This window comes from Pristiophorus japonicus, chromosome 30 (genome assembly GCF_044704955.1).
Source record: "Pristiophorus japonicus isolate sPriJap1 chromosome 30, sPriJap1.hap1, whole genome shotgun sequence".
Taxonomy (NCBI): domain Eukaryota; kingdom Metazoa; phylum Chordata; class Chondrichthyes; family Pristiophoridae; genus Pristiophorus; species Pristiophorus japonicus.
Window position 1 is genome coordinate 9,450,677 of NC_092006.1, and position 27,144 is coordinate 9,477,820.

The 27,144-nt window shown below is 55.5% G+C and overlaps 1 protein-coding gene across 1 annotated transcript in view; it reads right to left on the reverse strand.

Annotated features, from left to right (window-relative positions):
• Positions 1-635: 635 nt before the first annotated feature.
• The window catches only part of LOC139240258 (ceramide synthase 2-like), a 33,186-nt gene continuing 6,677 nt past the window's right edge, over positions 636-27,144 (reverse strand). The window contains exons 3-10 of the mRNA XM_070868739.1: positions 26,671-26,789; positions 19,366-19,423; positions 15,236-15,286; positions 13,375-13,467; positions 9,158-9,286; positions 7,600-7,706; positions 5,374-5,527; positions 636-989 (exon numbers count right to left, since the gene is read on the reverse strand). Coding sequence (XP_070724840.1) covers positions 861-989; positions 5,374-5,527; positions 7,600-7,706; positions 9,158-9,286; positions 13,375-13,467; positions 15,236-15,286; positions 19,366-19,423; positions 26,671-26,789 — 840 coding nt within the window. The 3' untranslated portion in view covers positions 636-860. The remainder of the gene's footprint in view (positions 990-5,373; positions 5,528-7,599; positions 7,707-9,157; positions 9,287-13,374; positions 13,468-15,235; positions 15,287-19,365; positions 19,424-26,670; positions 26,790-27,144) is intronic.

A 27,144-nucleotide genomic window follows, 5' to 3' on the forward strand; every position in this document is an offset into this window, starting at 1 on the left:
GCCACTAACAGACGACCCAATCCAATATATTTAACCCCTCATGTTGCACTGCTCCAGAATCATGGTGGTGTGGGGTGTGGGAGGGGCAGTGGTGGCAGGGGGGTGGGGAAGGGAGATGAGAGAAACGAGCATGGTGGAAACATTTTAATATATTAAATTATGACATATTTTGCTGCCTTTCTTAGTGAGAGAGTCAGGGCCACCATCTTTAATTAATGAAAAAAAACACCCCTTTTGCTGGTGGAGTTTTTAGGGTGGGAGAAGCATCTGGGGGGGGGTTTGTTCAGGAACTCGAAGCAAAGCTTAAATGAAAAAGCAAGTCGCAGGTTACAAGGTGCAATCCCACCGGGGCGTCTGCAGGGGGCTAATGGTTAGTTCCTGGCTGGTGGCAGGGGTGGAAAAAAAAAATACTGATTCGAAGAAAAGCACGCGGGAACAGCAACTCAAAGCTCCAGAGGGTACCCCTAAGGCCCCCCCCCCTCCCCCCCCCAAAGAAAAAAAACAGAAGGGAAATTGGCCATCTTTATTTTGTTCCCCGCCCTACCCGCTCTCCATTTTCTATCTTGATGGCGACCGCACCAGGTCAGGTTGTTGGTTTTTTTTTTCTTCGAAAGCCGTAATGATTTCCTTCCCCCCCCCCCCAACCCCCCCCAAAAAAAGAAGAAGACACACACAAAAAAAAACAGACGCCTCTAACTGCTGGCTAATTTTGCTGTGCGGTGGGACAAGGTGCTTTCCGTAGGGTTAAGGGGGGGGTTGCTGGGCGAGAGGCAGGGTTGGCCAAGACACCAATATGCCCCCTCTCTGCCCCCACCCCCCCCCCCCCCCCCCGCCTTCCCAGAGGTGGGGGTACGAGGGCATTAGTCGGTCTTGCTGTGGTTGTTGTTGAGCACGGGGTGGCCGTTGGAGACGGGGCCGTTCTTGACGGGTTCCTCCTCGTCGTTGGAATTGTCGGTCTCGTCGCGATCGCTGCGCTCGTCCTCCACGGTCTGCGTTGCGGGAAAGAAGGAGGCCGAATTAACCGCCGGCAATCGGCCACGTGTCTTTCCCCCACCGCCCCCACCCCCCCACACAAGCAGTCAGCTCCTCCGTTCGTACGCCTCCGCCTCCCTACTTTCTCACAGGAGGGCGAGCCTTGGCACTCGAGTGCCGCACTGCGCTGTCGGAGGGGCGGTGCTGAGGGAGCGCCGTACTGCGCTGTCGGAGGGGCGGTGCTGAGGGAGCGCCGTACTGCGCTGTCGGAGGGGCGGTGCTGAGGGAGCGCCGCACTGCGCTGTCGGAGGGGCGGTGCTGAGGGAGCGCCGTACTGCGCTGTCGGAGGGGCGGTGCTGAGGGAGCGCCGTACTGCGCTGTCGGAGGGGCGGTGCTGAGGGAGCGCCGTACTGCGCTGTCGGAGGGGCGGTGCTGAGGGAGCGCCGCACTGCGCTGTCGGAGGGGCAGTACTGAGGGAGCGCCGTACTGCGCTGTCGGAGGGGCGGTGCTGAGGGAGCGCCGCACTGTCGGAGGGGCAGTACTGAGGGAGCGCCGCACTGTCGGAGGGGCGGTGCTGAGGGAGCGCCGCACTGTCGGAGGGGCGGTGCTGAGGGAGTGCCGCACTGTCGGAGGGGCGGTACTGAGGGAGTGCCGCACTGTCGGAGGGGCAGTACTGAGGGAGCACCGCACTGTCGGAGGGGCGGTACTGAGGGAGCGCCGCACTGTCGGAGGGGCGGTACTGAGGGAGCGCCGCACTGTCGGAGGGGCGGTACTGAGGGATCACCGCACTGTCGGAGGGGCGGTACTGAGGGAGCGCCGCACTGTCGGAGGGGGCAGTACTGAGGGAGCGCCGCACTGTCGGAGGGGCAGTACTGAGGGAGCGCCGCACTGTCGGAGGGGCAGTACTGAGGGAGCGCCGCACTGTCGGAGGTGCCGTCTTTCGGATGAGACGTTAAACCGAGGCCCCGTCTGCCCCCTCGGGTGGATGTAAAAGATCCCGGGGCCACTATTGGAAGAAGAGCAGGGGGAGTTCTTCCCGGTGTCCTGGGGCCAATATTTATCCCTCACTAAAAATAAAATTATCTGGCCGTTATCATCTTGCTGATTTGTGGGAGCTTGCTGTGCGCAAATTGAGCTGCCGCGTTTCCCATGTTACAACAGCGACTACCCTTCAAAAAAGTGCTTCATTGGCTGTAAAGCGCTTTGGGATGCCCAGATGTGAAAGGTGCTATAGAAATGCAATTCTCCTTTTTAACCCATTCTTTCCCAGGATCTCAACACTGCAATCAATCAATGACCTCCCAATGATACGCTGATAGCTTTTTAAGAGGGTTAGAGTCAGAGCTGCATTCAATTTCAAATATTTGACTCATTGCTCAGGGTCCATAAGATATCTCGGATCAGTATCTCCGTCAATCATTTCTGCTTAGCAACACATCCAAAAGCCTCTTTGACTCAATGACACCATGCTGAGGAAGGATATACTTGCCATTGAGAGAGTGCAGCGAAGGTTCACCAGACTGATTCCTGGGATGGGGGGATTGTATAATGAGGAGAGATTGAGGAGACTGGGCTGATATTCTCTCGCCTTTAGAAGAACGAGAGGTGATCTCATTGAAAATTCTAGAGGGCTCGACAGGGTAGATGCAGGGAGGATGTTTCCCCCCGGGCTGGGGAGTCTAGAACCAGGGGGTCACACAGTCTCAGGATAAGGGCTCGGCCATTGAGGACTGAGATGAGGAGGAATTTCTTCACTCAGAGGGGGGTGAATCTTTGGAATTCTCTGCCCCAGAGGGCTGTGGAGGCTCAGTCGTTGAGTATATTCAAGGCCGGGATCGGTAGATTTTTGGATATTAAGGGAATCGAGGGATCGGGCGGGAAAGTGTAGCTGAGGTCGAAGATCAGCCGTGATCTTATTGAATGGCCGACTCCTGCTCCTATTTCGTTTGGTCAGTTTCAGGGCCTTCCCGTTAAGCTCTGGACAAACAAGCTCCATCACGCTTCTTCTCTCATTCCTAATTTTTAACTGCATGACCCCATGGGTTTCATCACAGTGGATAATCTCCTGGGGAGCAGCTACTTCAAGCTTGTGACATTGTTCTAACGCACTCCTACCCCCCCTCCGTAAACTTCAGCTCTTGTAAACACTTGTCCCCCACGTGTCCTAACTCGCACAGAGTCCCGCTCACCCATCGCCCCCTGCCCCCGTGTCCTAACTCGCACCGAGTCCCGCTCACCCATCGCCCCCTGCCCCCGTGTCCTAACTCGCACCCAGTCCCGCTCACCCATCGCCCCCTGTGCTCACTGCCCCCGTGTCCTAACTCGCACCCAGTCCCGCTCACCCATCACCCCCTGTGCTCGCTGTCCCCGTGTCCTAACTCACACCGAGTCCGATTCACCCATCACCCCCTGCCCCGTGTCCTAACTCACACAGAGTCCCGCTCACCCATCACACCCTGTGCTCACTGCCCAGTGTCCTAACTCGCACCGAGTCCCGCTCACCCATCACCTCCTGTGCTCGCTGCCCCCGTGTCCTAACTCGCACTGAGTCCCGCTCACTCATCACCCCCTGCCCCGTGTCCTAACTCGCACCCAGTCCCGCTCACCCATCACCCCCTGTGCTCGCTGCCCCGTGTCCTAACTCACACCAAGTCCCGCTCACCCATCACCCCCTGTGCTCACTGCCCCGTGTCCTAACTCACACCGAGTCCCACTCACCCATCATCCCCTGTGCTCACTGCCCCGTGTCCTAACCCGCACCGAGTCCCACTCACCCATCACCCCCTGTGCTCACTGCCCCGTGTCCTAACTCGCACCGAGTCCCGCTCACCCATCACCCCCTGTGCTCACTGTCCCGTGTCCTAACCCGCACCGAGTCCCACTCACCCATCACCCCCTGTGCTCGCTGCCCCGTGTCCTAACTCGCACCGAGTCCCACTCACCCATCACCCCCTGTGCTCACTGCCCCGTGTCCTAACCCGCACCGAGTCCCACTCACCCATCACCCCCTGTGCTCACTGCCCCGTGTCCTAACTCGCACCGAGTCCCGCTCACCCATCACCCCCTGTGCTCACTGTCCCGTGTCCTAACCCGCACAGAGTCCCACTCACCCATCACCACCTGTGCTCACTGCCCCAGTGTCCGAACTCGCACCGAGTCCCACTCACCCATCACCCCCTGTGCTCACTGCCCCGTGTCCTAACCCGCACCGAGTCCCACTCACCCATCACCACCTGTGCTCACTGCCCCGTGTCCTAACCCGCACCGAGTCCCACTCACCCATCACCCCCTGTGCTCACTGCCCCAGTGTCCGAACTCGCACCGAGTCCCACTCACCCATCACCCCCTGTGCTCGCTGCCCCCGTGTCCTAACCCGCACCGAGTCCCACTCACCCATCACCACCTGTGCTCACTGCCCCAGTGTCCGAACTCGCACCGAGTCCCACTCACCCATCACCCCCTGTGCTCACTGCCCCGTGTCCTAACTCGCACCGAGTCCCGCTCACTCATCATCCCCTGTGCTCACTGCCCCGTGTCCTAACCCGCACCGAGTCCCACTCACCCATCACCCCCTGTGCTCACTGCCCCGTGTCCTAACTCGCACCGAGTCCCGCTCACCCATCACCCCCTGTGCTCGCTGCCCCGTGTCCTAACTCGCACCGAGTCCCGCTCACCCATCACCCAGTGTTCGCTGCCCCCGTGTCCTAACTCGCACCGAGTCCCGCTCACCCATCACCCCCTGTGCTCACTGACCAAATTGGACCCCCCCCCCCCGCCGGGTCTGACAACGCCTCCATTTTTAACAATTTTCAAATACCCTCCGTGACCTCGCTCCCCCTCACCATCTCTGTAACCTCCGCCATTCCCCTTGGCAGAGGGGTCAACAACCAGGGGGCATAGATTGAAAGTAATTGGGGGGAGGTTTAGAGGGGATTTGAGGGGAAATGTCTTCACCCAGAGGGTGGTGGGGGTCTGGGGCGGGTCGCGCTGCCTGAAAGGGTGGTAGAGGCAGAAACCCTCACCACATTTAAAAAGTACCTGGATGTGCAGCTTGAAGTGCCGTAACCTACAGGGCTACGGACCGAGAGCGGGAAAGTGGGATTAGGCTGGGTGGCTCTTTGTCGGCCGGGGCGGACACGATGGGCCGAATGGCCTCCTTCCGCGCTGTAAATTGATGTAGTTGTTCATGCTTTGTGGAAAGCCTCAACGAGGACAACCTCCTAAACAAGCCCAACTTCCTGACCGTTTTCCCAAGGGCTTCAAACTTCAATGCCCAGTGTCACGTTAACTAGCCCGCCCTCCCGCGCTGCGCCCAGGCAAGGTTGAATAAGCACCTCCCGATTACAATGACCAAATATTCACGCAGGCATATCGCCAACAGTGGGAACTGCTCCGACTTACATTTCCAGTCATGAACTTCAGTGCCATTCGAAGGATAAGTGCTGCCCAGAAGATATGCAGCAGCTGTAACACCACCAGTATTGCATTGAAGAAGTAATAGCCAAAGAAGGCAGGGTATAACTCCAAGGGGTAGATCACTGTGCAATGGATGATCCTGTGGAAGACACGACAAGACAATTCAGCAATACCTCTCCAGCCTCTGTCCCCATCACACACTCCCAGGGCAGGTACAGCACGGGGTTAGATACAGAGTAAAGCTCCCTCTACACTGTCCATCAAACACTCCCAGGGCAGGTACAGCACGAGGTTAGATACAGAGTAAAGCTCCCTCTACACTGTCCATCAAACACTCCCAGGGCAGGTACAGGGGGTTAGATACAGAATAAAGCTCCCTCTACAGTGTCCCATCACACACTCCCAGGACAGGTACAGCACGGGGTTAGATACAGAGTAAAGCTCCCTCTACACTGTCCCATCACACACTCCCAGGACAGGTACAGCACGGGGTTAGATACAGAGTAAAGCACCCTCTACACTGTCCCCATCAAACACTCCCAGGACAGGTACAACACGGGGTTAGATACAGAGTAAAGCTCCCTCTACACTGTCCCATCAAACACTCCCAGGGCAGGTACAGCACGGGGTTAGATACAGAGTAAAGCTCCCTCTACACTGTCCCATCACACACTCCCAGGACAGGTACACGGGGTTAGATACAGAGTAAAGCTCCCTCTACACTGTCCCCATCAAACACTCCCAGGGCAGGTACAGCACGGGGTTAGATACAGAGTAAAGCTCCCTCTACACTGTCCCATCACACACTCCCAGGGCAGGTACAGGGGGTTAGATACAGAGTAAAGCTCCCTCTACACTGTCCCATCACACACTCCCAGGGCAGGTACTGGGGGTTAGATACAGAGTAAAGCTCCCTCTACACTGTCCCATCACACACTCCCAGGACAGGTACAACACGGGGTTAGATACAGAGTAAAGCTCCCTCTACACTGTCCCATCACACACTCCCAGGGCAGGTACAGGGGGTTAGATACAGAGTAAAGCTCCCTCTACACTGTCCCATCACACACTCCCAGGACAGGTACAGCACGGGGTTAGATACAGAGTAAAGCTCCCTCTACACTGTCCCATCACACACTCCCAGGACAGGTACAGCACGGGGTTAGATACAGAGTAAAGCTCCCTCTACACTGTCCCCATCAAACACTCCCAGGACAGGTACAACACGGGGTTAGATACAGAGTAAAGCTCCCTCTACACTGTCCCCATCAAATACTCCCAGGGCAGGTACAGCACGGGGTTAGATACAGAGTAAAGCTCCCTCTACACTGTCCCATCACACACTCCCAGGACAGGTACAGGGGGTTAGATACAGAGTAAAGCTCCCTCTACACTGTCCCATCACACACTCCCAGGACAGGTACACGGGGTTAGATACAGAGTAAAGCTCCCTCTACACTGTCCCATCACACACTCCCAGGACAGGTACACGGGGTTAGATACAGAGTAAAGCTCCCTCTACACTGTCCCATCACACACTCCCAGGGCAGGTACTGGGGGTTAGATACAGAGTAAAGCTCCCTCTGCACTGTCCCATCACACACTCCCAGGACAGGTACAACACGGGGTTAGATACAGAGTAAAGCTCCCTCTACACTGTCCCATCACACACTCCCAGGGCAGGTACAGGGGGTTAGATACAGAGTAAAGCTCCCTCTACACTGTCCCATCACACACTCCCAGGACAGGTACAACACGGTGTTAGATACAGAGTAAAGCTCCCTCTACACTGTCCCATCACACACTCCCAGGGCAGGTACAGGGGGTTAGATACAGAGTAAAGCTCCCTCTACACTGTCCCATCACACACTCCCAGGACAGGTACAGCACGGGGTTAGATACAGAGTAAAGCTCCCTCTACACTGTCCCATCACACACTCCCAGGACAGGTACAGCACGGGGTTAGATACAGAGTAAAGCTCCCTCTACACTGTCCCATCAAACACTCCCAGGGCAGGTACAGGGGGTTAGATACAGAGTAAAGCTCCCTCTACACTGTCCCATCACACACTCCCAGGGCAGGTACAGCACGGGGTGAGATACAGAGTAAAGCTCCCTCTACACTGTCCCATCAAACACTCCCAGGGCAGGTACAGCACGGGGTTAGATACAGAGTGGTGATTGAGAGTGATTGTAGAGTCGGATACGTACCAGAATGGGAAGATGATTAGCCTGGTTATGATGAAGGCTATAGCGAAGAGGATGAAGAGAGAGTTGCAGGTCGTTTTCCAGCCAGCGTAATTAAACATCTTGGCCGACTGTGGGGTCAGCAAATAGTCGGTGTTAAAATCCATTATTCAAGCGGCCTACATCCAACTGCACATGACACTTTAATCGAAGTGTTCCACAGATCTCGCTCATCCCCTGATTTCCATCGCTCCACCATCGGTGGCCGTGCCTTCAGCTGCCTGGGCCCCAAGCTCTGGAACTCCCTCCCTAAAACCAGTACAGTTTTGGTCTCCATATTTAAGGAGGGATATACTTGCATTGGAGGCTGTTTAGAGAAGGTTCACTCGGTTGATTCCTGCGATGAAGGGGTTTTGTCTTATGAGGAAAGGTTGAGGAGGTTGGGCCTCTACTCATTGGAGTTTAGAAGAATGAGAGGTGATCTTATCGAAACGTATAAGGGGGCTGGACAAGGTGGATGCAGAGAGGATGTTTCCCCTCGCGGGGGAATCTAGAACTAGGGGGCACATAGTTTCAGAATAAGGGGCCGCCCATTTAAAACTGAGATGAGGAGGAATTTCTTCTCTCAGAGGGTTGTAAATCTGTGGAATTCTCTGCCCCAGAGAGCTGTGGAGGCCGGGTCACTGAATATATTTAAGGTGGAGATAGACCGATTTTTGAACGATAAGGGAGTGAAGGGTTATGGGGGGCGGGCGGGGAAGTGGAGCTGAGTCCATGATCGGATCAGCCATGATCGTATTAAATGGCGGAGCAGGCTCGAGGGGCCGAATGGCCGACTCCTGCTCCTATTTCTTATGATCTTAGATCAGCTCGTCCCTCCCTGGAGATTTGCGTCTGTCCCTCCAGATTCCGGAACCGCCATTTTAAATAGGAATTACTCGGCAAGACCGCCTCGCGAGTGGCGGACGGGGCGGCGGGAGACAACAACAACTTATATTTATATAGCGCTTTTAACATAGTGAAACGTACCAAGGCGCTTCACAGGAGTGTTATGCGATTAAAACATTTGACCCCGAGCCACATAAGGAGAAATTAGGGACAGGTGACCAAAAGCTGGGTCAAAGAGGTTGGTTTTAAGGAGCGTCTTAAAAGGAGGAGAGAGAGGCGGAGAGGTTTAGGGAGGGAGTTCCAGAGCTTGGGGCCCAGGCAGCTGAAGGCACGGCCACCGATGGTGGAGCGATTATAATCAGGGATGCTCAGGAGGGCAGAATTAGAGGAGCGCAGAGATCTCGAGGGGGTTGTGGGGCTGGAGGAGGTTACAGAGATAGGGAGGGGTGTAGGGGCTGGAGGAGGTTACAGAGATAGGGAGGGGTGTAGGGGCTGGAGGGGGTTAGAGAGATAGGGAGGGGTGTAGGGGCTGGAGGAGGTTACAGAGATAGGGAGGGGTGTAGGGGCTGGAGGAGGTTACAGAGATAGGGAGGGGTGTAGGGGCTGGAGGAGGTTACAGAGATAGGGAGGGGAGTAGGGGCATGAAAGAGCCACAGGAGGGGCAGGGTGGGAGCGGGGCTGTCACGTGCATTACCTCCAAAAAGTAGTCGGACGCGTCGTGAACGGCCATGACCAGCGTTCCGGCCCGGATATAGTTTGTGCACCAGGAGAAACTGATGAGGATAATGGTCGCAACATGGTGAATGATCTGTTCCTTAAAGTCCTGCAATACAAAATGGTGGCCATGTCATTGGTGTTGCAAATAAAGACAGACTTACAATTATGTAGCGCCTTTTACGAACAACGGGCATCCCAAAGCGCTTTGCAGCCAATTAAGTACTTTTGGAGTGCGGTCACTGTTGTATTGTGCGCACAGCAAGCTCCCACACACAGCAATGTGATAATGACCCGGATCATCTGTTTTAGGTGATGTTGGTTGAGGGATAAATATTGGGCCCAGGACACCGGGGAGAACTCTCCCTGCTCTTCTTCCAATAGTGGCCCCGGGATCTTTTACATCCACCTGAGAGGGCAGACGGGGCCTCGGTTTAACGTCTCATCCGAAAGACGGCACCTCAGACAGTGCGGCGCTCCCTCAGCACTGCCCCTCCGACAGTGCGGCGCTCCCAGTGCGGCGCTCCCTCAGCACCGCCCCTCCGACAGTGCGGCGCTCCCTCAGCACTGCCCCTCCGACAGTGCGACGCTCCCTCAGCACTGCCCCTCCGACAGTGCGGCGCTCCCTCAGCACCGCCCCTCCGACAGTGCGGCGCTCCCTCAGCACCGCCCCTCCGACAGTGCGGCGCTCCCTCAGCACCGCCCCTCCGACAGTGCGGCGCTCCCTCAGCACTGCCCCTCCGACAGTGCGGCGCTCCCTCAGCACTGCCCCTCCGACAGTGCGGCCCTCCCTCAGCACTGCACTGGGAGTGTCAGCCTAGATTTTTGTGCTCAAGTCCCTGGAGTGGGACTCGAACCCACAACCTTTTGACCCAGAGGCGCGAGTGCTATCCATTGACTCACAGCTGACACTGCGACGATGAGAAGGAGAGAGTCAAGTCGAGCATGTCTTTTTACCAAAAAATTCATTCACAGGATGTGGTCATCGCTGCCAGGCCCAGCATTTATTGCCCATCCCTAATCGCCCCATGAGAAGGTGATGAGCCGCCTTCTTGAACCGTTGTAGTCCGTTGTGACAACGAGTGTCTCACTGGGCCATTTCAGAGGGCAGTTAAGAGCCAACCACATTGTTGTGGGTCTGGAGTCACATATTGACCAGACCGGGTAAGGGCGGCAGATTTCCTTCCCTGAAGGACGTTAGTGAACCAGATGGATTTTTACAACAATCCAGTAGTCAATGGTCACCATTACGGACACCAGCTTTTTCATTCCAGATTTATTTTATTAACTGAATTTATATTCCCCAGCTGCCATGGTGGGATTTGAGCTTGGGGTCTCCGGGTCATTAGTCCAGGGTCTGGATTACTGGTCCAGTGACATAACCACTATACTACCGCATTGTTATTTGATCACACTCGACCAGCTCCGCTGGGCGGGGCCACATTGTCCGCATGCCCCCGACACGAGACTCCCAAAGCAAGCGCTCTACTCGGAACTCCTTCACAGCAAACGAGCCCCAGGTGGGCAGAGGAAACGTTACAAGGGACCACCCTCAAAGCCTCCCTGATAAAGTGCAACATCTCCACCGACACCTGGGAGTCCCTGGCCAAAGACCAGTTCGCCCTAAGTGGAGGAAGTGCATCCGGGAGGGCGCTGAGCACCTCGAGTCTCGTCGCCGAGAGCGTGCAGAAACCAAGCGCAGGCAGCGGAAGGAGCGTGCGGCAAACCAGTCCCACCCTCCCCTTCCCTCATCGGCAGTCCCTCGGAATCGAGGAAGACTTGCTTCCACTCTTAACGCGAGCTCTCAGGTGGCTGAACAGCCCAATACGAGAGCCACAGTCCCTGTCACAGGTGGGACAGACAGTGGTTGAGGGAAGGGGAGGGTGGGACTGGTTTGCCGCACGCTCCTTCCGCTGCCTGCGCTTGGTTTCTGCACGCTCTCGGCGACGAGGCTCGAGGTGCTCAGCGCCCTCCCGGATGCACTTCCTCCACTTAGGGCGGACTGGTCTTTGGCCCAGGGACTCCCAGGTGTCGGTGGGGATGTTGCACTTGATCAGGGAGGCTTTGAGGGTGGTCCCTTGTAACGTTTCCTCTGCCCACCTTTGGCTCGTTTGCCGTGAAGGAGTTCGGGTAGAGCGCTCGCTTTGGGAGTCTCGTGTCGGGCATGCGGACAATGTGGCCCTGCCTAGCGGAGCTGGTCGAGTGTGGTCAGTACTTCGATGCTGGGGATGTTGGCCTGGTCGAGGACGCTAACGTTGGTGCGTCTGTCCTCCCAGGGGATTTGCAGGATCTTGCGGAGACATCGTTGGTGGTATTTCTCCCGCGACTTGAGGTGTCTACTGTACATGGTCCATGTCTCTGAGCCACACAGGAGGGCGGGTATCACTACAGCCCTGTCGACCATGAGCTTGGTGACAGGAAGTTCTTCTTCACACAAAGGGCAGTGGGAATCTGGAACTCTCTCCCCCAAGACGCCAGGGGTCAACCGAGAATGGCAAAACTGCGATGGACAAATTTTTGTTGGGTTAAGGTGGAATGTAAGCACCTGTGAGGATGGCCACGGGTTTGGAGAGCTGTTGAGAGGAGGCGAGGGTCCCCGATGGAGTGCACTCTACGCGGGAGTCCTCCCACTTTTTATTGGGGACTTGGCCTGGAGGGTGGTGCACGGAGCAGTCCCGTGCAATCGCTTTTTGAGTCGGTTCACGGGCTCCCGGGCCGCCTGCAATTTCTGCGGTCTGGAGGAGTCCGTGTTCCATGTTTTTATGGAATGCGAGAGGTTGCAGCCCCTGTTCCATTATTTGAAGGGGCTGCAACCTCGCACATCCTGGTCTTTGGGCACCCTGTGCGGAGGGGAGCGGGCAGTCCGAGGGCCTCCTCGTGGGCCTGGCCAAGGGGGCCATCAGCCGGTCCAGGCAGCGGGCGGTCGTTCAGCCCGACTGCCTGCCTCTCTTCCACGGTTACATCCGAGCCAGGGTGTCCCTGGAGATGGAGCACGCGGTGTCCACCGGTACGCTCGCGGCCTTCCGCGAGAGGTGGGCGCCGGAGGGACTGGGGTGCATCATCACCCCCGGCAACCAAATTTTAATTTGATTTAAGTCTACAGTAAAAAGTTAATTTATTTAATAGTCGGTTTTAGTGGCCCCAGTTAATAAGGGGGCACTTGTTTTATGGTTTTCAACTAAAAATAGTTGTAGAGCTGTTGAGTGGGAAGTGGCTTAGCGAGTCACATGATGTTCACAAGACTCAATAAAACCCCAGCCAGTTGGGTTTGGGGGATCCACGATGGGGCAGGTGGTAGAGAGCCCAGATTGGAGCTTTCAAGACCGAGGCGGCTACATTTTTTGTAGGGCTGGATAGAGTTACGGAACCAAGGCGGGTTGATGAAGTTAAGCCGCGATCAGATTGAATGGCGGGACAGGCCCGAGGGACTGAACGGCCTCCCCCTGTTCCAATGAAGGACGGGCAGAGAGTAGAGGTGATGAACACAAAACCGGAGAAATATGATCCACAACATAGACTCGCTTCCCCTTTAGGAGCACCCCATACTTCACTTTGAAGGCCAATGGAATCTTGGCCTTTATTGCAAAGGGGATGGAGTATAAAAGCAGGGAAGTCTTGCTCCAGTTATACAGGGTATTGGTGAGGCCACACCTGGAGTACTGCGTGCAGTTTTGGTTTCCATATTTACGAAAGGATATACTTGCTTTGGAGGCAGTTCAGAGAAGGTTCACTTGGTTGATTCCGGAGATGAGGGGGTTGACTTATGAGGAAAGGTTGAGGAGGTTGGGCCTCTACTCATTGGAATTCAGAAGAATGAGAGGTGATCTTATCGAAACGTATAAGATTATGAGGGGGGCTTGACAAGGTGGATGCAGAGAGGATGTTTCCACTGATGGGGGAGACTAGAACTAGGGGGCATGGTCTTAGAATAAGGGGCCGTCCATTTAAAACTGAGATGAGGAGGAATTTCTTCTCTCAGAGGGTTGTAAATCTGTGGAATTCGCTGCCCCAGAGAGCTGTGGAAGCCGGGACATTGAATAAATTTAAGACAGAGATAGACAGTTTCTTAACCGATAAGGGGATGGGCAGGGAAGTGGAGCCGAGTCCATGATCGGATCAGCCATGATCGTATTAAATGGCGGAGCAGGCTCGAGGGGCCGAATGGCCGACTCCTGCTCCTATTTCTTATGTTCTTACCTTTCTTTTGACGTCAGAAGCAACACTGAAGAGCAGAGACCAGTAGAATCCCAATTCGATCATGTAGTACCAATACTGGGACGGCAACATCGTCTGCACAGGGGATAAGCAGAGAGTTTCAGCACACGCAACAAGTGTCATTGGGTTACAGTGCATTTATATAGCACCTTTCACCCCCTCAGGACGTCCCAAAGCGCTTTACAGCCAATGAAGTACTTTTGAAGTGTGCTCACTGTTGTATTGTGGGAAACGCGGCAGCCAATTTGCGCACAGCAAGCTCCCACACACAGCGATGTGATAATGACCCGGATCATTTGTTTGAGTGATGTTGGTTGAGGGATAAATATTGGCCCCAGGACACCGGGGAGAACTCCCCCTGCTCTTCTTCCAATAGTGGCCCCGGGATCTTTTACATCCGCCCGAGAGGGCAGACGGGGCCTGGGTTTAACGTCTCATCCGAAAGATGGCACCTCCAACAGTACTGCGCTGTCGGAGGAGCGGTACTGAGGGAGCGCCGTATTGCACTGTTGGAGGGGCGGTACTGAGGGAGCGCCTTACTGCGCTGTCGGAGGGACGGTGCTGAGGGAGCGCCGTACTGTCGGAGGGGCGGTGCTGAGGGAGTGCCGTACTGTCGGAGGGGCAGTGCTGAGGGAGTGCCGTACTGTCGGAGGGGCGGTGCTGAGGGAGTGCCGTACTGTCGGAGGGGCAGTACTGAGGGAGCGCCGTACTGTCGGAGGGGCGGTGCTGAGGGAGTGCCGTACTGTCGGAGGGGCGGTGCTGAGGGAGTGCCGTACTGTCGGAGGGGCAGTACTGAGGGAGCGCCGTACTGCGCTGTCGGAGGGGCAGTGCTGAGGGAGCGCCGTACTGTCGGAGGGGCGGTGCTGAGGGAGTGCCGTACTGTCGGAGGGGCAGTGCTGAGGGAGCGCCGCACTGTCGGAGGGGCGGTGCTGAGGGAGCGCCGCACTGTCGGAGGTGCCGTCTTTCGGATGAGACGTTAAACCGAGGCCCCGTCTGCCCTCTCGGGTGGATGTAAAAGATCCCGGGGCCACTATTGGAAGAAGAGCAGGGGGAGTTCTCCCCGGGGTCCTGGGGCCAATATTTATCCCTCAACCAACATCACTAAAGCAGGCCATTTAACATATTGCTGTTTATGGGAGCTTGCTGTGCACAGATTGGCTGATGCGTTTCCCACATTATCACAGTGACTACATTTGAAAATGCACGATTGGCTGTAAAGGGATTTGGAACACTCCAAGGTTGTGAAGGGCTCTATAGAAACACGAGCTCTTAACGTCTTTCGAACCGTAGAACAATACCGCACAGGAGGATCCCATCGGGCCCATGGAGCCCGTGCTGTGCCGGCTCTGTGACAGAGCGATCCAATCAGTCCCACTCCCCCCTGCTCTTTCCCCACAGCCCCGGCACATTTCCCCCCTTCCAGTATTTACCCAATTCCCCCGTTTGAAAGTCCCGATTGAATCTGCTCCCACCGCCCTTTCAGGCAGCGCGTTCCCGATCACAACAACTCGCTGCGTCAAAAACACATTCTCCCCATCTCCCCCTCTGGTTCCATCGCCGATTATCGTCAATCTGTGTCCCTCTGGTTACCCACCCTCCTGCCCCCGGGAACAGTCTCTCCTGATTTACTCCTCAAAACCCCTCATGGTTGTGAACAACGCTATTAAATCTGTACCGTAACCTTCTTTGCTCCGAGGAGAACAATTCTTAAATTATTAAAACATTAGAACAGAACAGAATGGTAGGGGGGAGGGGGGGTGGTGGGGGTCAGGAAATCACTCTCAGATTGAGCCGACTTGGAACGGATTCAAATATAAAGCCGGCAATAGAATTATCGACCAACCTGTATCGGGAATCCTTTCCATGTTTTTCGTAAGTCATAAAACCAGGGTTTCTGAAAACATACAAGAAAGAGCAACTCGCATTAAACGGAAGAGTTTGTAAACAATCAGGGGAGTGGGGAAGGGCGCGGAAACGAAAGAAAGAAATGCTCGAGTTGGGTCAAGGGGGTGGACTAGGCCCCGTTACCGCGGTAACCAGGGCCTGCACGGAAACCCTCGCCCTGAAGCCCTGTTGTAGTGGAGCAGGTAAACAGAGAGGGCCACTGTTCCACTTGGAGCTCAATCTTGGCCCAGTTTTAAACAGATAACAAACGCTCTTGGCGGGCTTTCAGGCACTACTGGTACTCGGAGTGCTCATTAAAACCAGCCAAGCTGTGAAAATGGTCACAGGGTGAAAGGGCGGCCATCTTAAAGGCCTTGTTCTCGGCCTCCCCGCCCCCGCTCAGTCTTTTGGCTCGCAAACAACAGAACAGCGAAACATTGGGACGTACGACACTCTGTATCATCCCCCTCCCCGGCCCCATCTACCCACCCCCATCCATCCTCCCTGGGAGCCCTTTAGATGCCAAGGTACAGAGCTCGTTCCACATTTATAGCTTCATTTACGATTTAAAAAAAAAAGGAGGTTGTCTTATGAGGAACGGTTGAGCAGGTTGGGCCTCTACTCATTGGAGTTTAGAAGAATGAGAGGCGATCTTATTGAAACGTATAGGATTCTGAGGGGGGGGCTGGACAGGGTAGATGCAGAGAGGATGTTTCCCCTTGTGGGGGAATCTAGAACTAGGGGGCACATAGTCTCAGAATAAGGGGCCGCCCATTTAAAACTGAGATGAGGAGGAATTTCTTCTCTCAGAGGGTTGTAAATCTGTGGAATTCTCTGCCCCAGAGAGCTGTGGAGGCTGAGTCACTGAATATATTTAAGGCGGAGATAGACAGATTTTTGAGCGATAAGGGAGTGAAGGGTTACGGGGAAGTGGAGCTGAGTCCATGATCGGATCAGCCACGATCGTATTAAATGGCGGAGCAGGCTCGAGGGGCCGAATGGCCGACTCCCGCTCCCGTTTCTGATGTTCTGGTGTCAAAGACCATTTCGGAATATGTTCATTCACAGATAAAATATTGCAAGCTCTCTCGCTCCCCCTCCGCCCAATTAGTGGGGCCTCGTGAGGGCTAAGGAAGCACCTCACACCAGGTAGGCCTCAGGCTTGACGTCTTACCTGTGCCGAGTGGGTAGCCCCTGGCCGACATATATTCTTTAAACCTCCCCCACTATCCTCCCAATGTTGGATCCACCCCCAGGGTTTGGGAGGACGGGGGCGGGGGGTTAAAAAAAAAAAAATCAAGACAGGGAGGCTACCTATGTTGTCGATTGCCGTCCAACCACTGGGAAGCGGGCTGTATGTCAGGACCCAGGGCACGGACAGGCCCCAGGCTGTGAGGCCTACCCCTGCTAGGCCTGCGAGCCCAGCCTGACTAAGAGTTTGAAGTAGACGGGGGAAGCTTTGTGGTCCGCGTGGAACAGGCCCCAATGTCAGCTGTACCCGCGTGCGCGCACGTACACACACACACATGTACACCGTACACATACACGTAAACGGACGTTACTGTGTCGATCCAGGGCAGAAGGGGGGGGGGGGGAAAAACGCCAATGACATCCGCCGATAAAACGGTTACTACGCACACAGCAGGGGTTAGCAAGACTCCGCCCCGAAATCAGGAGGAACCTTCTTCCCAGGACTGGGATTACCGGACTTTGCACTTCCCGCGCTCATTCCCACCCCCACCTCGCCTCCCTTCTAAACCCTGCCCCGCCTACCCTTCCTCGGGACGGTAAGGGCACTATATAAACGCAAGTAGTTGTGGCTCACCCCTGTCCCCACGGGTTCTCCAGTCGGGAGTTCCGTATCCCAAAAGCACTCACTGGATAAATCCCTCTGTTCTTTGTTTGCTGGTTATCTCCCAACTCATTTCCTCTAGTTACTGACCCAACCAACCAGTAGGTATAGCTCCCCCAACCCCCTCAACTTACCCCCTCATGATTCTGAACCCCTCAATCAGATCTCCTCCGAGTCTTTTCTGTCACACCAAATTCCCTCCGTACATCCCGGCATTCGAATCCTCCGCATCGGGAATTAGCAGCAGGAGCAGGCCATTCGGCCCCTCGAGCCTGCTCCGCCATTCAATACGGTCATGGCTGATCCGATCATGGGCTCAGCTCCACTTCCCCTGCCCGCTCCCCATAACCCTTCACTCCCTTATCGCTCAAAAATCTGTCCATCTCCGCCTTGAATATACTCAACGACTGAGCCTCCACAGCCCTCTGGGGCAGAGAATCCCGAAGATTCACCACCCTCCGAGTGAAGAAATCCCTCCTCCTCTCAGTCCTCAATGGCCGAGCCCTTATCCTGAGACTGTGTGACCCCTGGTTCTAGACTCCCCAGCCCGGGGGGAAACACCCTCCCTGCATCTACCCTGTCGAGCCCCCCTCAGAATGTTGTATGTTTCAATGAGATCACCTCACATTTTTCTAAACTCGAGAGTATAGGCCCAAACTACTCAATCTCTCCTCGTAGGCCAGCCCTCTCATCCCAGGGATCAGTCTGGTGAATCTTTGTTGCATCGCCTTGAAGGCAAGTGTATCCTTCCTTTAGGTACAGGCCAAAGTACTCATACAGCTTGCTGATTAACATCCGTTGCATCCCAATGAGCCCAATGGTTCCTTAACTGGGTCGTGTTGAGCCCCGAAGTTCAAAACAGAGGATGCCCCGGTCACCTTTCAACAATCTATAGACTTCCTCACCCCCAACACAAACTCGGTAGGGGCTGAGGAGAGGTGCGGGTTCGGGGCCCAGGAGAGGCGGGAGTTCAGGGCCCAGGGTCAGCACGGGCCCAGCCCACACTGTGCGATATGTGGGCGCACTGGGTCCGTGCAGCAGAGCTGGTCTCCAGTCGTCCTGGTTAACCCTTGCCCCTGGACCAAGACCTCGCTCTGTCAAGCCCGTGTGGTGGCTGGTGTGCAACGGTCACCCCACGTTAAAACAATCCACCCACAGGCACCTTCCATCCTTCAGGATGTAGTTCGGGATCCGGAATATTAGGTCCTTCATTGAAACACCTGGGAACTCATCCCTTTTTGGCCTGGAAGCAAGTCATCCTCGCTTCGAGGGACCGCCTATGATGATGATGATGATGAGGGGAGAGTCCAGAACAAGGGGGCATGTCCTTAAAATTCGAGCCAGGCCGTTCAGGAGTGATGTCAGGAAACACTTCTTCACACAAAGGGCCGTGGGAATCTGGAACTCTCTCCCCACCCACCCCCCACAAAAAGTTTAGCGGTGGTGAGGAGGGGGGCCAATTAAAAAGTTCAGAGCGGAGATTGATACATATTTTGTTGGGCAAGGGGATTAAGTTTCACAGAACCAAGACAGGTAATTGAAGTTAAGATACAGATTGGCCCTGATCGAATTGAATGGTGGGACAGGCTCGAGGGGCTAAATGGCTTCCTCCTGCTCCTGTGTAACAGGCTCGAGGGGCTGAATGGGCCTCCTCCTGTTCCTGTGTAACAGGCTCGAGGGGCTGAATGGGCCTCCTCCTGTTCAACAGGCTCGAGGGGCTGAATGGCCTCCTCCTGTTCCTGTGTAACAGGCTCGAGGGGCTGAATGGGCCTCCTCCTGTTCCTGTGTAACAGGCTCGAGGGGCTGAATGGGCCTCCTCCTGTTCCTGTGTAACAGGCTCGAGGGGCTGAATGGGCCTCCTCCTGTTCCTGTGCAACAGGCTCGAGGGGCTGAATGGGCCTCCTCCTATTCCTGTGTAACAGGCTCGAGGGGCTGAATGGGCCTCCTCCTGTTCCTGTGTAACAGGCCCGAGGGGCTGAATGGCCTCCTCCTGTTCCTGTGTAACAGGCTCGAGGGGCTGAATGGCCTCCTCCTGTTCCTGTGTAACAGGCCCGAGGGGCTGAATGGCCTCTTCCCGTCCCTGCGCCAACCTCGCCCACCTTTTCTCCCAGTCTGGCTGGCATCCTTTACCAAGGGGTCTTGGTTGAGCTCGGCTGTGAGGTCCCATCCTCCTGTGTGCGCAGTAAACCCCCCCTCCCCCTCCCCCAACACGAACAGTAGAATAAGGGGGTACTTACATCCACTATAACCACCATGCCAGCAGAGAAAGCAAGAAGGTAAAAGGTGAATCGCCAACTGCAAAGAAAGTACAGAGCCCCTCAACACGTGCGACATCCAAGAGTCAACATCCATAACTTACTTACTATCCCCTGCTTTTAAACAGCGCCCCCTACACAAGAGGCCAGCAATCGCGTGTACCGAGTTCCCTATCTCGGTTATCCCCAATTGTCCTCCAGAAGGTGGTGGGGCGTTGGGAGGCACCTTAGTGGGTCGTACTCTCTCTCTCGCCTCAGAGTCAGGAGGTCGTGGGTTCGAGCCCCTGCTCCAGACCGACTTCAGCCCATAATCCAGGCCGACGCTCCCAGTGCTGAGGGAGTGCCGCACCGCACCGTCGGAGGGGCAGTGCTGAGGGAGTGCCGCACCGCACCGTCGGAGGGGCGGTGCTGAGGGAGCGCCGCACTGCGCTGTCGGAGGGGCGGTGCTGAGGGAGCGCCGCACTGCGCTGTCGGAGGGGCGGTGCTGAGGGAGCGCCGCACCGCACCGTCGGAGGGGCGGTGCTGAGGGAGCGCCGCACTGCGCTGTCGGAGGGGCAGTACTGAGGGAGCGCCGCACCGCACCGTCGGAGGGGCGGTGCTGAGGGAGCGCCGCACTGCGCTGTCGGAGGGGCGGTGCTGAGGGAGCGCCGCACTGCGCTGTCGGAGGGGCGGTGCTGAGGGAGCGCCGCACTGCGCTGTCGGAGGGGCGGTGCTGAGGGAGCGCCGCACTGCGCTGTCGGAGGGGCGGTGCTGAGGGAGCGCCGCACTGCGCTGTCGGAGGGGCGGTACTGAGGGAGCGCCGCACTGCGCTGTCGGAGGGGCGGAACTGAGGGAGCGCCGCACTGCGATGTCGGAGGGGCGGAACTGAGGGAGCGCGTACTGCGCTGTCGGAGGGGCGGTACTGAGGGAGCGCCGCACTGCGCTGTCGGAGGGGCGGAACTGAGGGAGCGCGTACTGCGCTGTCGGAGGGGCGGTACTGAGGGAGCGCCGCACTGCGCTGTCGGAGGGGCGGAACTGAGGGAGCGCCGCACTGCGCTGTCGGAGGGGCAGTACTGAGGGAGCGCCGCACTGCACTGTCGGAGGGGCGGTAGTGAGGGAGCGCCGCACTGCACTGTCGGAGGGGCGGTACTGAGGGAGCGCCGCACTGCGCTGTCGGAGGGGCGGTAGTGAGGGAGCGCCGCACTGCACTGTCGGAGGGGCGGTACTGAGGGAGCGCCGCACTGCGCTGTCGGAGGGGCGGTACGGAGGGAGCGCCGCACTGCGCTGTCGGAGGGGCGGTACGGAGGGAGCGCCGCACTGCGCTGTCGGAGGGGCGGTACGGAGGGAGCGCCGCACTGCGCTGTCGGAGGGGCGGTACGGAGGGAGCGCCGCACTGCGCTGTCGGAGGGGCGGTACGGAGGGAGCGCCGCACTGCGCTGTCGGAGGGGCGGTCATCACATTGCTGTTTGCGGGAGCGTGCTGTGCGTAAATTGAGCTGCCACGTTTCCCACAACATAACAGTGACTGCACTCCAAAAAAAAAGTACTTCATTGTCTGTAAAGTGCTTTGGGACGTCCGGCGGTCGTGAAGGGCGCTATAGAAAGGCAGCACTTTTCGATCGATCCCCGATTAAACCCGGACGTTCCCGGTCACACTTGTCCCAGGCTGGGGTCCAGAAACCACAGGGTGACCCCCCCCTATTGCCCCCAGCATTTGCCAACACCCCAGAGCTGCCCCGCAGATTAAAACCTGTCGAGCACAGCCTCCCACAAAGGGGGGGTAAAAAAATCACAGTGGCATAAAAGAAGATTGTGTTTAATTCTAATTCGCTTGGGGCCTACTGGTTATAAAAATATGGGAGAAGTTTTGGCAAATTGGAGAGAAAAAAAAAAACTGTTACAGACTTGCATTTGTATAGCGCCTTTCACGACCACCGGACGACTCAAAAAGCTCTTTACAGCCAATGAAGTACTTTTGGAGTGCGCTCACTGTTGTATTGTGGGAAACGCGGCAGCCAATTTGCGCACAGCAAGCTCCCACACACAGCGATGTGATAATGACCGAGTTACATTGAATCTACAGGCAGAAATAGACCCCACCGCTCCGTGCCGGGGTTTATGCTCCACACCAGCCCCCTCCCACCCCGTCCCCATATCCTTCTGTTCCTTTCTCCCCCGTGTGTTTATCCAGCCTCCCCCTTAAATGCATCGATAGTATTCGCCTCAACCCCTCCCTGTGGCAGCAAGTTCTCCATTCTCATCCCATCAGCAGTTGGACTGGGCGGAGCGGATAGAGATGGGGAGCAGGGTCATGTGATGCAAACGCCTGGGGAGGTCTCCAAAATATCGCGGCGCTCAAAAAGATCAGGGAGAGGCAACTAAGGCAGGTAACGCGGGAATTCTACAATTTGTTTCTGGGATGAGAGGCCGGCGTTTATTGCCCATCCCAAATTGCCCCTCGAGAAGGTGGTGGTGAGCCGCCTTCCTGAACCGCTGCAGTCCCGTTTGGTCTGAGGAAGGACGTTCTTGCTATTGAGGGAGTGCAGCGAAGGTTCACCAGACTGATTCCCGGGATGGCAGGACTGACATATGAAGAAAGACTGGATCGACTAGGCTGATATTCACTGGAGTTTAGAAGAATGAGAGGGGCACTCACAGAAACATATAATTCCTTCTGACAATACTGGACAGGTTAGATGCAGGAAGAATGTTCCCGATGTTGGGGAAGTCCAGAACCAGGGGTCACAGTCTAAGGATAAGGGGTAAGCCATTTAGGACCGAGATGAGGAGAAACTTCTTCACTCAGAGAATTGTGAACCTGTGGAATTCTCTACCGCAGAAAGTTGTTGAGTCCAGTTCGTTAGATATATTCAAAAGGGAGTTAGATATGGCCCTTACGGCTAAAGGGATCAAGGGGTATGGAGAGAAAGCAGGAATGGGGTACTGAAGTTGCATGATCAGCCATGATCTTATTGAATGGTGGTGCAGACTCGAAGGGCTGAATGGCCTACTCCTGCACCTACTTTCTATGTTTCTATGCTGAAGGTGCTCCCACAGTGCTGTTGGGGAGGGATTGCCAGGATTTTGACCCAGCGGCGATGAAGGAACGGCCGATATATTTCCAAGTCGGGATGGTGTGTGTGACTCGGAGCGTAACTTGCAGGCAGAGTCAACATGGTTTTATGAAAGGGAAATCATGTTTGATAAAATTATTCCGAGTCTTTTGAGGTTGCAACTGGTAGGGTAGATTAAAGGGGAACCAGTGGATGTAGTATATTTGGACTTCCAAAAGCAGTCGTTAAGGTTGGGATGGTGTGTGTGTGTGTGTGTGTGTGTGTGTGTGTGTGTGTGTGTGTGTGTGTGTGTGTGTGTGTGTGTGTGTGAGTGAGTGAGTATCGGAGGGGAACGTGGAGATGGTGGTGTTCCCATGCGCCTGCTGCCCTTGTCCTTCTAGGCGGTAGAGGTCGCGGGTTTGGGAGGTGCTGCCGAAGAAGCCTTGGCGAGTTGCCGCGGTGCATCTTGTAGACGGCGCACACTGCAGCCACGGTGCGCCGGTGGTGGAGGGAGTGAGTGTTGAAGGTGGTGGGTAGCGTGCCCTTCAAGGGGGCCGCTTTGTCCTGGGTCTGGGAGGGTCACCAATGGACCACCGGCCTCAAACACCTGTGTGCGAGGGAGGCAGGGGAGTCGAGATGCTTTATCGCAGACAAGGAACGAAAAACTGATCCTCAGGCTTTTGAACACATTCCAGCAACCAGCTAGAATCCTATTGGGGGAAGACGCCAAGGCTTCTTCGGCAGCACCTCGCAAACCCGCCACCTCTACCCGCCTAGAAGGACAAGGGCAGCAGGCGCATGGGAACACCACCCCCTCCGCGTTCCCCTCCCAGTCACACACACACACCATCCCGACCTTATCGAATGCTTTTTGGAAAGGCAAATATACTACATCCACTGGTTCCCCTTTAATCTACCCTGCCAGTTACAACCTCAAAAGACTCAAATAAATTTGTCAAACACGATTTCCCTTTCATAAAACCGTGTTGACTCTGCCTGCAAGTTACGCTCCGAGTCTCACACACACACACACACACACACACACACACACACACACACACACACACACACACACACACACACCATCCCGACTTGGAAATATATCGGCCGTTCCTTCATCGCCGCTGGGTCACAATCCTGGAACTCCCTCCCCAACAGCACTGTGGGAGCACCTTCACCACACGGGACTGCAGCGGTTCAAGAAGGCGGCTCACCACACCACCTTCTCAAAGGGTTGGACAGTTCTGGGCAGAACACCTTGGGGAGGGATAGGCTGGCTTTGGAGGAATTGCAGCGTAGGCTTACCAGAAAGGTACCCAGACTCCAAGGGTTAAATATAACAAGGAAGAGATTACACACAAACTAGGGGGAGTGTAACCTTAGAATAAGGGGCCGCCCGGAGAGGGTTGTAAATCTGTGGAATTCGCTGCCTCAGAGAGCTGTGGAAGCCTGGACATTGAATACATTTATGACTGAGATAGTTTCTTAACCGATAAGGGGATAAGAGGGTGGGCAGGGAAGTGGAGCTGAGCCCATGATCGGATCAGCCATGATCGTATTAAATGGCGGAGCAGGCTTGAGGGGGCGGATGGCCGACTCCTATTTCTTCTGTCCTTATTGTGTCTGTAAGCAGTCAAGTAATGACTCCATGAGGCAAGGTATTGTACTTGAACTGTGGTGACAGTCCATTTATTGCAGCTCCTGAGTGAGAGTACAGCATGGTGAACTCCCTTCTATACCTGGTTACCTGCAGTGTGCAGGCAACCCCTAGGTCTGCACCAGTTGCGCCCTCTGGTGGTACAGGCATAGTGTATACAGTGTGAAGGTACATTCAGTGGTCTTATGTAACTGTACACGGAGTACACTTATTTTATACATACACACAACACTTATGTTCTTATTCCCTGGAAGTTAGAAGCTTAAGGGGTGACTTGATCGGACATTAAGGGGAACGGATAGGGTAGATAGCTGTTCCCGCTGGTTGCGGAGTCGAGGACCAGGGGGGCATAGTCTAAAAATTAGAGTGAAGTTCGGAAACATCTGTACACACAAATTGTGGTAGAGGTTTGGAACTCCCTTCCGCAAACTGCAATTGATGCTGGGGGTCAATCGTTAATGTTAAATCCGAGATCGCTAAGATTTTTTGTGAATCAAAAAGGTATTAAGGGATATGGGCCAAAGGCGGGTAGATGGAGTTAGGTCACAAATCAGCCGTGATCTCACTGAATGGGGGAACAGGCTCGAGGGGCTGAATGGCCTCCTCCTGTTCCTGTGTAAGAGGTTCGAGGGGCTGAATGGGCGTCCTCCTGTTCCTGTGTAACAGGCCCAAGGGGCTCAATGGGCCTCCTCCTGTTCCTGTGTAACAGGCTTGAGGGGCTGAATGGGCCTCCTCCTGTTCCTGTGTAACAGGCCCAAGGGGCTGAATGGGCCTCCTCCTGTTCCTGTGTAAGAGGTTCGAGGGGCTGAATGGGCCTCCTCCTGTTCCTGTGTAACAGGCCCAAGGGGCTCAATGGGCCTCCTCCTGTTCCTGTGTAACAGGCTTGAGAGGCTGAATGGGCCTCCTCCTGTTCCTGTGTAACAGGCCCGAGGGGCTGAATGGGCCTCCTCCTGTTCCTGTGTAACAGGCCCGAGGGGCTGAATGGGCCTCCTCCTGTTCCTGTGTAACAGGCTCGAGGGGCTGAATGGGCCTCCTCCTGTTCCTGTGTAACAGGCTCGAGGGGCTGAATGGGCCTCCTTTTTATATATAAACATATAAATAAATATATATAAAAATAAATATATATAAATATATAAAAAAATATATATGGTTACCATCCCACAAATGACCAGTTTTCTGGGGTTCAATTTCAGAACTTCCCGTGGCGAGATTCGAACAGCCGACCTGCGGGGATGTTCGGCCAGGATTGGAACCACCCCAGCAGCGTTCCCAAGGGTAGGGGAAGCTAGGGGTTATGTTCCACAGGCGGGGGGAGGATGTAGGGGAGGACAGAACGGGAATAAAATACCAGACATTGACAGAAGCCCATCCCAACATTGGGTGGGGGGAGGGAGGTTCATTGATTGCAATTAATTCAACAACCCCCACCCCCCCCTCTCCCTCTTTGAGAAAGAAAAGTGTCGACAAGACCACAAATATCGCCGCGTCGGAGCCGTTAGAGACAGGGGAGACTCCGGTCGAGCTAGTGGTCATAAGAACATAAGAAATAGGAGCAGGAGTTGGCCATACGGCCCCTCGAGCCTGCTCCGCCATTTAATAAGATCATGGCTGATCTGAAAACATGGACCATGTACAGTAGACGCCTTAAGTCGCTGGAGAAATACCACCAACGATGTCTCCGCAAGATCCTGCAAATCCTCTGGGAGGACAGACGCACCAACGTTAGCGTCCTCGACCAGGCCAACATCCCCAGCATCGAAGCACTGACCACACTCGACCAGCTCCGCTGGGCGGGCCACATTGTCCGCATGCCCCAGACACGAGACTCCCAAAGCGAGCGCTCTACTCGGAACTCCTTCACGGCAAACGAGCCAAAGGTGGGCAGAGGAAACGTTACAAGGGACCACCCTCAAAGCCTCCCCTGATAAAGTGCAACATCCCCACCGACACCTGGGAGTCCCTGGGCCCAAAGACCAGTCCGCCCTAAGTGGAGGAAGCGCATCCGGGAGGGCGCTGAGCACCTCGAGTCTCGTCGCCGAGAGCGTGCAGAAACCAAGCGCAGGCAGCGGAAGGAGCGTGCGGCAAACCAGTCCCACCCTCCCCTTCCCTCAACCACTGTCTGTCCCACCTGTGACAGGGACTGTGGCTCTCGTATTGGGCTGTTCAGCCACCTGAGGACTCACTTTTAGAGTGGAAGCAAGTCTTGCTCGATTCCGAGGGACTGCCGATGACGGCTGATCCGATCATGGACTCAACTCCACTTCCCTGCCCGCTCCCCCTTATCGGTTAAGAAACTGTCTATCTCCCGTCTTAAATGTGTTCAATGTCCCGGCTTCCACAGCTCTCCGAGGCAGCGAATTCCACAGATTTACCAACCCTCGAAACACCTTGAACAGACAGCAACACAAGTCGGTCGGAAAATGCTGCCACTCAGCACAGAACATCAACCACGTCAACCAAACCTCCCCAGCCGCGCTCCAAACGGGGGGAAAAAAAACGGGAGCACGGAGAAGACTAGCTAAAAAAAAAAAAAGGACCCGAACGTTAAAATACGTGGCGGAGATGTCTCGCGCCCGATCGCCCCGCGTCAATCCCTTACCAGGCTTCACGGAATTTCTTCAACACGCTAGGCCGATCTTGATTGCGCCGACGTCGGAACCACCGCTCCACTTGCCGTGGGGTGAGGCTGCACTTCTTGGCAAGGCCTTCGATATCGGTCTGTGAGAAAGCGCACTCAAGTGTCACAGCACAATACAGCGCCGCACAGGAGGATCCCACTGGGCCCCACGGAGCCCGTGCTGCACCGGCTCTGTGGCAGAGCGATCCAATCAGTCCCACTCCCGCCACCCCCCCCCCTGCTCTTTCCCCACAGCCCGGCACATTTCCCCCCTTCCAGTATTTACCCAATTCCCCCGTTTGAAAGTCCCGATTGAATCTGCTCCCACCGCCCTTTCATAGAAACAGAGAAACAGGAGTAGGCCATTCGGCCCTTCGAGCCTACACCGCCATTCAATATGATCATGGCTGATCATGCAACTTCAGTACCCCATTCCTGCTTTCTCTCCATACCCCT